This window comes from Euprymna scolopes, chromosome 19 (assembly GCF_053919585.1).
Source record: "Euprymna scolopes isolate OS-2025 chromosome 19, ASM5391958v1, whole genome shotgun sequence".
Lineage (NCBI taxonomy): Eukaryota > Metazoa > Mollusca > Cephalopoda > Sepiida > Sepiolidae > Euprymna > Euprymna scolopes.
Window position 1 is genome coordinate 76,053,335 of NC_136500.1, and position 12,369 is coordinate 76,065,703.

General features: G+C 32.5%; 2 protein-coding genes across 2 annotated transcripts in view; both read right to left on the reverse strand.

Annotated features, from left to right (window-relative positions):
- LOC145239761 (aldehyde dehydrogenase family 3 member B1-like) overlaps positions 1–2,617 on the reverse strand; it is an 82,113-nt gene extending 79,496 nt beyond the window's left edge. Inside the window, exon 1 of the mRNA XM_080103191.1 lies at positions 2,428–2,617. Within this exon, the coding sequence (XP_079959317.1) occupies positions 2,428–2,442 (15 nt within the window). The 5' untranslated portion in view covers positions 2,443–2,617. The remainder of the gene's footprint in view (positions 1–2,427) is intronic.
- A 1,210-nt stretch (positions 2,618–3,827) lies between these two features.
- The window catches only part of LOC145240270 (uncharacterized), a 29,699-nt gene continuing 21,157 nt past the window's right edge, over positions 3,828–12,369 (reverse strand). Inside the window, exon 4 of the mRNA XM_080103852.1 lies at positions 3,828–3,941. Coding sequence (XP_079959978.1) covers positions 3,828–3,941 — 114 coding nt within the window. The remainder of the gene's footprint in view (positions 3,942–12,369) is intronic.

The window sequence follows — 12,369 nt, forward strand, 5'->3', positions numbered from 1 at the left end:
ACTTTTGGACACCTTTCTCCTACTAACTAGTCACTAACCTTTATATTTCATTAACAAAATTAACTCTGACCTCCTTTTCCCATTAGTCACAAAGCCTTAACCCTAATCTATAAAAAAAAAAAGGAAAAAAATAGCACTAATCTATGAAAATGATACCTGGCCAGTGCGGGTTGAGGACATGCGTTGCATGGAAAGAAACGATATAAGAATGAGACAATGGATATGTAATGTGTCTTAAAGATGGACTTAGTTCTAATGACCATAAGGGAAGAATAAATCTGGACAGTAATAGGGAGATGTGTGCATAAGAGTAGATTTGTAACAGAGTGCAAATGCGCATATGGCAGCTATATGCAAATGACCGAGCCATGTGCAAAGTGACGTCACAGCAAGGAAAAAAAAAGATTATAAAAGGAAGAATGCGTGCGCAGACCAATGATAACAATCACGTAAGAGAGGATGATTACGTTTTATTCGGGAAAGTACCCAGAAATAAATGTTGCTGTTTCAACGCAAAAAGTGAATTGAGTTATTCCTTGCTGTTGTTTGTTGTAATGGAGCTTACAACGTGTTGGGTCTCTACATGTTAACATCTGCGTAACTGTGTGTAACGTTCAAAATTTGAATGGTATGGTCATCTTGAAAGAATGGTTGAGAGTTCTAACGTTAGTAGATGTAGAACAGTTGAGGTAGCAAGTTGAAACGGCATTAATTTTTTGCTGAAATGTGATTGGGAGCAAATAGTCATGTAAAATTCGTGAATTTCTGTAAATTTTATTGATAATTTTATTCTATTCTATTTTTTTTTTTTTTTTACATAGGCATCACCACTTATCAAGGCCAAGAGGCCACTCGAGGATAAGGGTTAAAGAGTGTACAGTAGAAATTAGACAATATAGTAACCGTTAGTAATGGAGATTCGGTAAATTTGTTAACTTATATGGAACAGCTCATCAAAAACTTGTTTACGTTAGACTTGAAGACAACCATATTGTAGTCAGCTGGAAAGCAGAAAAACGAAAGACAATTCCATAAGCGTGCAGTTCTAAGAAAGAAGCTTTGCTCATGGAATCTATGTTTAGGCTTAGACACAGATAAAGAGTGGGGGAAATTAGTGATAGTGTTTTCTGCTAGACGGGTGTTTCTTGTGAAAGTTTGGTGAGGAGGGACCAAAGAATGGAGCTCAGCCGAGCACTTGCCATGAAAATAACGATAAAGCAAAGAAAAACTCGCAACATCTCTTCTGTGAGAAAGAGGTTGCAGGGAAGAGAAAAGGACATCCCCCACAAGGCTACGAAGTCTATTTTGAACTCTGTCAAGGGAGGATAAGTCCTTTCAAGCAGCTCTTCAGAAATATCAAATGTAAGTGAAGAAAAAAAAAAGAGAGAAAATGTAGTAGCAAGCAACAGGCCTTGATATTTGTTTCTTTCTTTATTTTTTTCTTGTGGAACCAAGTGCTGTATGTAGTAAAAACCTTTACAAAATCTATTTATTACTCAAATTAATCTCCAATTAACCGTATACAAAAACATGTATGATGTAGGCATAAAATGGCCTAAGGATGGTCGGCAGTAAAATTCAACGGCAACAGTTTTTTTTTTTTTAATCATTCATTTATTTTACTTTTATCTAATCACTAGAAGGATACCCATCCCAGGAGAGTTAAAATTAATTGATACCAGTCTCAGGACAGGTAAAATTAATTGACACTTGTCCCAGGACAGACAAAATTAATTGATACCTGGCTCAAGACAGATAAAATTAATTCCCCAAACAGGACAGTTTGCGCCACTTTATGTTACTCTACAAATGTTAAAATCAAGAAATGGTACTAAACCTTATGTCTAGAATCCTTATTCTGAGTTTGATCAAAATCGATTATATGATTTTGATTTTAGAAAATGCTTAAAATTTAACGCTTAAGCTTAGAAGCTCTTTTGAAAAAAAATCAAAATTCAGTAAATTTTACTTAATTGGTGTCTTATGATTATGGATCAAGTACAATGCAAATCTAAAATATGAGGTTATGTCCATATTATTCACCTAAAAGTATTTTACGACCGGGCAACGACCAGAGACTTGCTAGTAATATATAAATGAAGAAAAAAAGAAACGAAAACACTATTTAATAGAACAAATTTACCAACATTATATTTTCTTGTTGAGTTAAAAATAAAAATGTATTTGAAAATCAATAATAAATACTCATTGATGCCAAGAGAACTATGAAGATGACTGTGGCAGTTTTACTTCATGCAATGAAATTCTGAATAGTTCAAACACACACAAAAAAAGAACAGAAAAGAAAAGATTATTTGCAAAGATGTCATGTTTTTAAAAAAAAGAAATCGTTTAAAAATATTTTTTTGGCACAATAACAAAAAAGTATAAAATTAGGTAAACTTTTTTTGGTTGGCAAGAACTCACCTCGCTTGCTGCCATTTTTTAGTGGGTGAGCAATGGTAGGCCTGCACCTCTTCTTTTTAAAAAAAGACGAAAAGATCCGGGAGCCGATGTGTGCAGACGACAATTTGACAGACCAACCGAGAGTCCGTCCGTATTGTTCAGTTCAGTTGTACTGTTTGTAATGTCTTCCTCGAAGCAGGCGACAGGAGAAATTAAGTTTGTATTTTTAGTTTAAAGAGTCATGTGATAAGTACAGGAACATTTCTTCTTCTTCTTCCTCTTCTTCTGCTGTCTTCTTTCTCAAATGATCTAACAACTGAGATTGAGGTATCAATACAAATTAAATCTGGATAAGTGGTCTCTGGTCAACTCACACCTGACTGAAGACCATGATGTGTGATGTACATTACAACGCCATTCATTGAACATTTATTAAAATGTATAAGACACTTATAGATATTATTGAATAATACTGTTAGACCTTTCGAACCAAATAAAACTGACGTTTTGTTCGGCATCTTCCTTTCGTTTACATAAATAGCCAGAAGATGTTGAAGCGTTTAGCCAATCATATGCTAAATCCAAAAGAAAACTTAACCTAAAAAGCAGAACTTTTTGGTAAATCTGTATGGTAAATTTGTAGTTTTTCAATCAAAATGGCGATATATATATATATATATATATATATATATATATATATATATATATATATATATATATATATATATATATATATAATGGTTATATATTCACAATAAAACTGAAGAAAATAAATATTTTTTAATAGTAAGTTCTTTTCTGGAACAAAGGGACAAACTAACGAAATTTAACGCTTTAAACTGGCAGGCAATTAATTGATGTCACAATCGGAATACATTTTGAGTGAAAAATTGCAAACATACTACTTTTTTAATCCTAGGAACCCTATCGTTAAACAAATCCTAACCTTCATCTAGTAGGTTTATTTTTTGTTATTTAAAAAGCTGTCTCATTAAGCAAGAAGACAAAAAAAAATGTGTAAAAATCGTTACCATTTGTAAAAGTTGCTGCTACATTGCTTTTATTCTATAGAAAAAAATGGATTTATGGAAAAATAAAATAAAAAAAAACTTTTCATTTTTAACTTTCTCGTGATAAAAGTATTTTATTTATTTTCTTCATCAACAAATAAATTGTCGTAAAAATAAATATATGATAAGTTTTCCTTTATTATCTTTTTCCTGTTGCAAAATTGTCTCATTTTGATTTGGATGCCAGTTTCTTTTTGATTTTGCCTTTTCTAGCTGCTTCTGTAAATGGCCAGAAGATACCGAACAAAAATCGATTTTGTTTGGTTCGACAGCTATACTAGTACCTGTTATTATATCACCTTTGTTCAAACTGAAATTACTCTAGCTAATATAGTTTCAGATTATATCTTGTTATAGAGGTCTGTTTCCAAAGCCCTTATAGTAGTTTGTGACATATTTCCATTCAGTAGACGTTTGGTCCAAATGCAAACCCCACAATATCGTTGTACCGTCTTTGATCCTAGCCTGAAAGTAAATTAAGTGTAATTTAGTTTGAGTTTCAGGTGTAATTTACAGCAGCAATATCAGGGAGGTGACAGTGGCTAAGTGGTTAATGATACAGACTGACAACCTGGATGTGCCAAAGTTCAAATCCAGTTCATTCCACAGAAACACTTTCACTTAGGGATGTTGGCAACATTCAGATGGTTCCTTCGATAAGTATCCAATATCTTTGTGGAAAGCATTCTAACTATAAAGATATCAGAGAAACGAATGCCAACAATAATCATCTGCTTCATTCGAAATGAATGAATGATGCTCAGCAGTAACAAAATCACATGCGGTTTTTGCATTTATCATCATAGATTCAATTCTTTATCGATTATTATATATTATATTTTATCCAATATATAGTAGTGATTTCAAAAATAGGAAAAAAATATGACTTGGGTGCTGTAAGTTAGAATTGAAACCAAAATAAATAGTGCTTCAACCATATTCATTACTATTCAAGCTATCGTCAGATGGATAAGAAATAGTTAAAAATGACTTTAACATATATTTGCGCATGCATACAAATAACACATTTAGTTGACTTATGCCTGCTAAGTTCCAATTGTTTTCAATTTTGACCCCTTAGCTACTTCACTGGCTAAAAACCCAGTAAACAGCGAGCCACAAAAAATGCAATCGTTTTACCTGCCTCGCATGACTCTGTGACCTTGCATCTCAGAGGAGATGCACTTTGAAAAAATTGGCAACAGTCAGACAGACAGACAGACACGCATGCACAAACATAATGAGTTTAATAAATTAGATTATAGTCATTGGTGTATTGCAAAAGATTGTATTCATATTTATGCACCCCTAAAATAATTTGCGCTTTGAACCAAATAAAGGAATAGTGACTGCAATTTATATAATACTAAACTCTAATAATTTAGCTTGTTTGTTTTTTGTCTTATTTATGGAAGTCGCTTCAGACACGACATGAAGCCACTTAATGTAAGAAGCTAAAAAAAGGATGAAAGATTATTAATGCAAAGATAAAAGATGCCTATTAACCTTAGTCTTGAAAAGACCAAAGCTACAGCTAGAAGGAAAACAGTCAACAGCAAGAGAGTTACATAAGCTTGCAGTTATTAGAAAGAAGCTACTGGAATTTGAAGCTGTATTACAATGAAGTATTAAAACAGTGAGTTGATGGAGACCAACAAGTCAAATTAGCTGGAACAAATAAAACAGAGAATAGAGAATAAATTTAACAATTCTGAAGAACACATGTCATCATAGTATTTATAGAAAAGACTGAGACTAGCAACACAACATGTGTGTGAGAGAGAGAGAGAGAGAGAGAGAGAGAGGGGGGGAGAGAGAGTACAGAGAAGTAGAAAGAGTAGATCAAACCAAATTACAGATACACTTCTGCACCTTATCAAAATATCTAAATGAGACAGAGATTTACCAGCACAAATATAACAGCAGTATTCCATGTAAGATCTGAGATCTGATAGTAGATTTGTAGAGAGAGAGAGAGAGACCAGTCTCAGGTGATAAAGTGTTTGGAGTGATAGAGAGAACCAACTTTACAAGAAGCAGAAAGGGCAATAGATTCAATGTATAGACTCTGAGAAAGATTTCATAAGAAAGAAAGGCCAGAAAGTTAGTTCAGAAGCGATTTCTCTTCAAGAACAGAGCTATCTATAAAAAAATCTCGGGTGGGGTGGGGTGGGGGGGGAGATTACATCTGTGATTGAAAGACACAAGCTGAGTCTTGACAGTATTAAACAGAGCAAGTCACTTCTTATTCCAAGCCACCACTGAACTCAAATCAACTTCCAAATCAGCTGAATATTTCAGTTGATCTCAGGGAAATTGGCGACAAGTAACACGAGAGTAAAATGGTATTACCAGCATATATGACGATGTTAACCTTCGGAATAACATTCCAAGGAAGATCATTGATATAGAAGCGGATGTGACAAATGAGTAGAGAGAATAGGGTTTCTTTTTCATCTCAACCATCAGATAGTGCAATTAAAGTAATATGGTCTTTGCGAATGATACAGTATAGTAGAACTCTGGGATACGGTGGCCCTAGGATACGTTTTTTCAGGTTACGACGTGGAATACAATGTTTTTCCGGACCCTGGTTACGGTATTTGCCCCGCCTTATGGTGTTATTTATGTTATTCGATTATATACATGTGCATTATATACTGTACTGTATTTTGTTACTAATTTTTAATGCCGTATCCTGGGGTTTTACTGAATGACATATACATTTGAATAAAACAATGTTGTATAGATATATATTTCAAATGAAAAAGAATTACTTCATTGTGAGGACATAATTAATTGTAATCACTGTGCAATACGTCCATTGAATGTTAGTTCGACTGAACTCGGCTGGTCGAATCGATGAGACATAAGTCTGCTTTCCAAAATACAGTTTATATCCAGGGAGATAACAAAAGGGAAAATTTTTTTTTCATTTTAAATATAAATTGTTTACTTATTGGTTTTAGGTAATATGTAACCACCGAATAATATCAAAGCAAATAACAAATAACAAATAAAGTGATTGTAAACATAACAATATTTTATTTAGAGAAAGATATTTTTGCATGTGCATTAGCATATCACTTCGTCCAAGGATTAACAACATTTTAGGCAGAATTTGGCTTTGTTAATCAGTTTAGTCTCTTTTTAGAGAGAGTCACTGATTCTAATGCTTCTCTTATAATTTAATACCTTTTTTCTGTGGAGCGATTTGTCTTTGACATTAAAATACGACTCTGTTTCCAATATCACTTCTTCATTGGAGCAAAATCTCTTTCTTTTGAGGTTTGCAAACAGTCAATAGCCACTGACATCCAGATCTGTCAAATAGGGTGTGTGAAAGCAATTCAGAGTGTACTTCCTGTTGTTTTGCCATTGTGTGATAAACTTGTGACATGGTGCATTGGTGAATAAGCACTTTTTTCTTCACTTGTGTCCACTTTTGATGATGTCTTCCCTCATACATAATAATAATAATAATAATAATAATGCTATGAAATATTTGCTATTTTTAAGCTAATCAATGAACAAAATGTTTTGCACATTCCAAATTAGGGAAACCAAAACATTGTCTGGTCATGTGTGTGTCTTTGGTTGGCCTTTACCTGCTGATTGGGGGATACATTGTCATATATTCATGCCAAAACCTCATATATGTTGCACTGAGGTGGTTGCAATCAATACTTGAATTGTCGATGCATTGTTGCTTTTGATTGGCTGTGATCAAATGTGGCAACCACTTTGAACACAGATTCCTTATTGACAAATGTGTATGCAAAATGGTAACATTTTCAACTCCTCTGCTCTCATACAACTTCAATTTATGATCAACCTGAACGAATTTGTTGGCATTTTTTGGTGTTTTCAAGGACAACTGACAAATTTGGGCAACCTGAGTATTCAACAACATTTTTGTCTATATGACCATGTTTAAATTCAGCATACCAGTTCAAATAACACTTATCAAGCCATTGCTTTGCTTGAGCAATGCTTTTCCCATCAGAATTTTGAATAAGTTACTTTACACTTACATTTCAACATGGAACATTTGAAAGTTAATACTTCATAAAGAATCATATATTTTTTTATTAGTGTGATCAGCTATACAGCAGGCCCAGAACTTATTGTGTGATGTGCTACAGTACAAGGAATATTTAATCTCCAAATTGTGTGCATACTATAGAAAGCCAAACATATCAATTTTTCCCCCATTGTATCTGTTTTTTAGTCAAAAGTGCACACATCATAATCCAGTTTAGTCCTTGGAGGGAAGGAGGCGAAGAGCCTTGATAAACAACGAGAGATACACATAAACGTTTGTACATCCAATGAAGCATGCACACACGAAATTTAATTTGTTTGGTTCTGATGGCATTAAGCATATGTGGTAGCGGCCAGGTGAGGAGTACAAAGATAAGTGTGTCATACCTACAGTCAAGCATGGTGGTGGGAATGTCATGGACTAGGGCTGCATGAGTTACATTTCATTGAGGGAAACATGAACTCCAACATGTACTGTCAAATACTGCAGCAGAGCATGATCCCCTCCCTCCAGTAACTGGGTTCCAGAGCAGTGTTCCAGCATAACAATGACCCAAAACACACATACAAGACAACCACTGCTTTACTGAAGAGGCTGAGGGTAAAGGTGATGGACTGGCCAAGCATGTCTCCAGACTTGAACCTAATAGAACACCTTTGCGGCATCCTCAAACAGAAGGTGGATGTGCGCAAAGCCTCAAATATCCGCCAGCTCCGCGACGTCGTAATTGAAGAGTGGGAGAGCATTCCAGTGACTACATGTGAAGCTTTGGTAAACTCCATGCCCAGGAGAGTAAAAGCAGTTTTAGATAATGATGATGGCCACATAAATATTGAGAGTTGACATGCTCTATGTTAATATTGACAACTTTTCATAGGTGTATCAGAATTTTTTGGGAATTTTTGACACCCCTAACATGAAACTGTGAATAAAATATAAAAAACTGGTAATTTCTTATTTAAAAGTGGGTTGTTTATTTTCTTTATGGATTATACTTCCAAAATAAACTATTAAAGTTGTATAAAACGTAATAGAAATATTATTTTTTTATTTTTTAAAAAACAGTAATGAAATCAATTGATTTTTACGAGTTAAGTATTTTTCAATTTTTAAACTTTAAGAATCTACCAAAATTTTTCTATTGATTCAATTTTTACGATATTTTAAGGGTCAATGTGAAATTTTATGCTCTTTCCAATAAACCGAATATAATATTTTTAGACAAACGTTTTTTTTTAATTCACGCCTCCCCCCATTTTGGAATGTCTATTAAAAAGTAAATAATTAATTTACTCACCAAAGTTTTATAAATCACAAATTGAAGATAAAAGATCAATAAATAATATATTCGAATTTAAAACAAAAAAAAAAGGAGTGTTTTTTAGAAATTTACTTGTAAAGTCCGAAGTTTAAAACCTTAACACATTTTTTTTTTTTTTTTTATGAAACTTTGATCCTTGCTCCTTAAATTGAAAAAAAAAATTAGGGTTTAATTACATTTTTCGAGTAGTTATAAGCTTGGAAAGATAGGAGTCGAATTATTCAATATATTTCACGCATTCGTAAGGTCAGTTTCTGACACACCTAGGTGTACTCACTTTTGTTGTCAGGGATTTAGCTTTTAATAACTATATTTTGAGTTATTTTGAGGAGAAAGAAATTAATTTTGTTATATATACTGCAGACAGACTACTTTTCATTATGTAAAAAAAAAAAATCATTTTTAGTGGTATCCCATGAAAAGATATACTTAAATATTTGAAGAAATGTGAGGAGTGTACTGACTTTTGTAATACACTGTTTATATATATATATATATACATAAGTTTGTTAACAAACATAAACATTACTATCGTTTAAAAAATCAAAAACGAAGCAGTAAATCGTCTATGGCAACATAGCAGAGTGGATTAGGGCGCTGGATTGAAATACATAAGGTTCGAATCCTACCAACAGTCAAGCTACGCTGATGAGGAGTATGGTTCTGAAACACGCGTGTCTGTAGATTACTGTTTTTAAAAATAATAAATAAATAAATAAATATATATATATATATATATATATATATATATATATTAAATTCGTATTCTTGTTTGTTCAAAATTTGATACAAAAGATTCCTTACTTTCCTCTCATTTATTTCTATTATGTAGTATGATTCTTGCAAACTAGATACAATAAAGAGATTATCTCATTTGCATATTACATTAAGAAAAATTGATTTTATTAAATAGTGGTATCTTAGTTAATGTTTCTAGCGAGAGAATTGTTATAAGTGTTCTATTTAAAATTGTTATTTAATAGATTTTAAACAATAATTATATTGATAATATATTTAATTAAATTTATTTGGAATTATTATTCCAACATCGATTTTTTTTTAAATCTTTGTTTTAGAGTTATTTGTCCCTTCGGAATATAAGTAAAAAATAAAATAATTTGGTAATCTCAATAAATTTTTAGCTTGAAAAAATAATTCTGAGTAGATAGAAAAATGTTTGACTTTTATTGTGTTTTTAAAATATTAAAAAAAAAACACTTACGAAAAACTGAAGAAAAGATTTCATGTGTTTGTTTTTATTATTCTATAAACGGTTATACAGAAATCGGTAAATTTTTTACGATGTGACCTACCTAAAAAAAATAAAGATCTACTTTTTTTGGCCTAATATGTTTAAATAGCCTTTATAAATAATATGAAAGAAATTTTGAAAAGAAAGAAAGTTAACATTTTAGAGGGGTGGATCACTTTTCCATATTAATTTAACGTAAAATGAGCATCCACATTTTGGCTATCAAGCATTCCACGAGACATGTCACCTCCAACATTTTTTCAAGTTTGGCGATATGGCGGTGGGGGGGGGGACAAAACATAACAAATACAATTTGCTTTTTGTTCTATTTTGGTGGTGGGGGGGGGAGCGGGAATTACATTTAAAACATAAAATAACGATAAATTTAATTAATTTTTATGAGACCACTCTGTACTTTCACCTAACAATTTCATAAACAAAACGAACCCCAAAATATGACAAATTACATTGGGAGAGGGGCATTACAATGACGAAAAATTTCATTTAATTGTTTTTGGAATTAATTTTTGGTAGATCTTCATTTTTTTTTTAGAGGTTCTGCCTACTTGGCTAATTTTTTTTTTTTTTTTTTTTTTTTTGAAACAAAAGTTGTAATGATTTATTTTTAATTATTATTTTTTTGGGGTAGGGGGGGTTCTTTCCAGTGCTCAATATCTGGAGAATAGTTTCTTCTCTTTGTATCCCTTCCGCCAAAATAACTGGTGGAGACGGTATCACATACTTATTTTTGGGGCGATGTTTCTATACGTTCTTTTAATTTTGCCCATGATAAAAATGATTAATATAGCAATGGAACTTCATGTCAATGCTGGTTACGTTGATGGCCATTTGACATTGCCATAGCGAGAGATAATGTTGTCGCCAAATTGACCCCTGATTTTGGTAAAACAATTTCACAACTTGCGTATGTTGTTCAATGCTATACTGCAAAGATTTTCAACCCTTCAGTGACTTTTTAGACACCCTGTATAAACAGGCATACATATAATGAAATGAATTGTAACATAAAGAGAATAGAAGCGTCACCAGGTTACAAATGCTACCTAAAAACATGAACACAGTTTTGTACAAGGGAAACTGAGAAAAAAGAAATTTGATAACAAAACATTTTATACAAGAGAATATTAAAGTTATTTTTCAGTAATGTAAATGTTCATAGTTCGACATGAAAAAGAAGTAGTGATGGGACGATTCCAATATATTTCCCGATTCTGATACAATTACCGATTCCGATACAACTACCAATTCCGATTCTTTATAAATCTCTAAATATTTTACTTATAAAAGTGTTATTTTGTCCTGATTACTGAAAAAACACATCTAAAATATTTTCTCAAATGTAAAAACACGCTTGTAGGGGATGATCTGTAGATTTTAGTCTTGCTGGAAGTTTAAATCAATAAATATTTATCATTTCATTATTACTACAAGCAGTGGAAGATGTTTCTTAAACCAAAATCAAATAAAAAGGATGATTAAAGGAATCGCCTTTGGCATCGGTAAATAGGCTCAAATCTTTCCGATTCTGATACTGATTCTGATACCCTAAAAAGCTCCAATTTTTCCGATTCCGATTAATCGTCCCACCACTTGTAAGAAACTTGCGTGAATAGAAGTTACAAGTCAAAATGTTCATTGTGTGAATATGTGCATGATCTTTTAGCAGCATGGTTTTGTGTATGTGTGTGCGTTACATTTGTTCTTGTAGTACATGTGTAGATGAAGTTATACTGTGAGTCGTGAAATCCTATTCCTTTTGCTAGTCCGAGGTCCAGAAGGGCATGATATGGTTTGTAGAGAAGGTATCCTTGGATTCCTTTTCATTGAACCAGCTGGTAACGGCTCTTCATTTTTGTCCGTCCGTCTCCTCACTTAATAAGAGCTCCCAACTTCATGTTGGTTTATTATTTTCTTTTTGGGTTTGGAAATATTTCAAGTGGTTTAATATCATTTGATTCAGCATCTTCATGTTAAAAGTTGTTAGCTTTATGATTGAAGAGGAAATCGAATTCCAACAAAGTGGAAAAGGAAAGAGTGTAACAATGATAGCCATTTAGTTTTTAACATTAATAGGAATCAGTTTGCAATTCAATCACTGCATATTTTTTGCCAAATAAATTGAATTGAACTGAATTGAATGTATTTGGGTTTTGGCTAATTGCTAAATGTTTAATGAAGGAAATATCAAATGTTCCCCTAAACCCCAAATGTTTTTAATAAAATTTACAAATCTCGAATGTTTCCTAGTTTATGA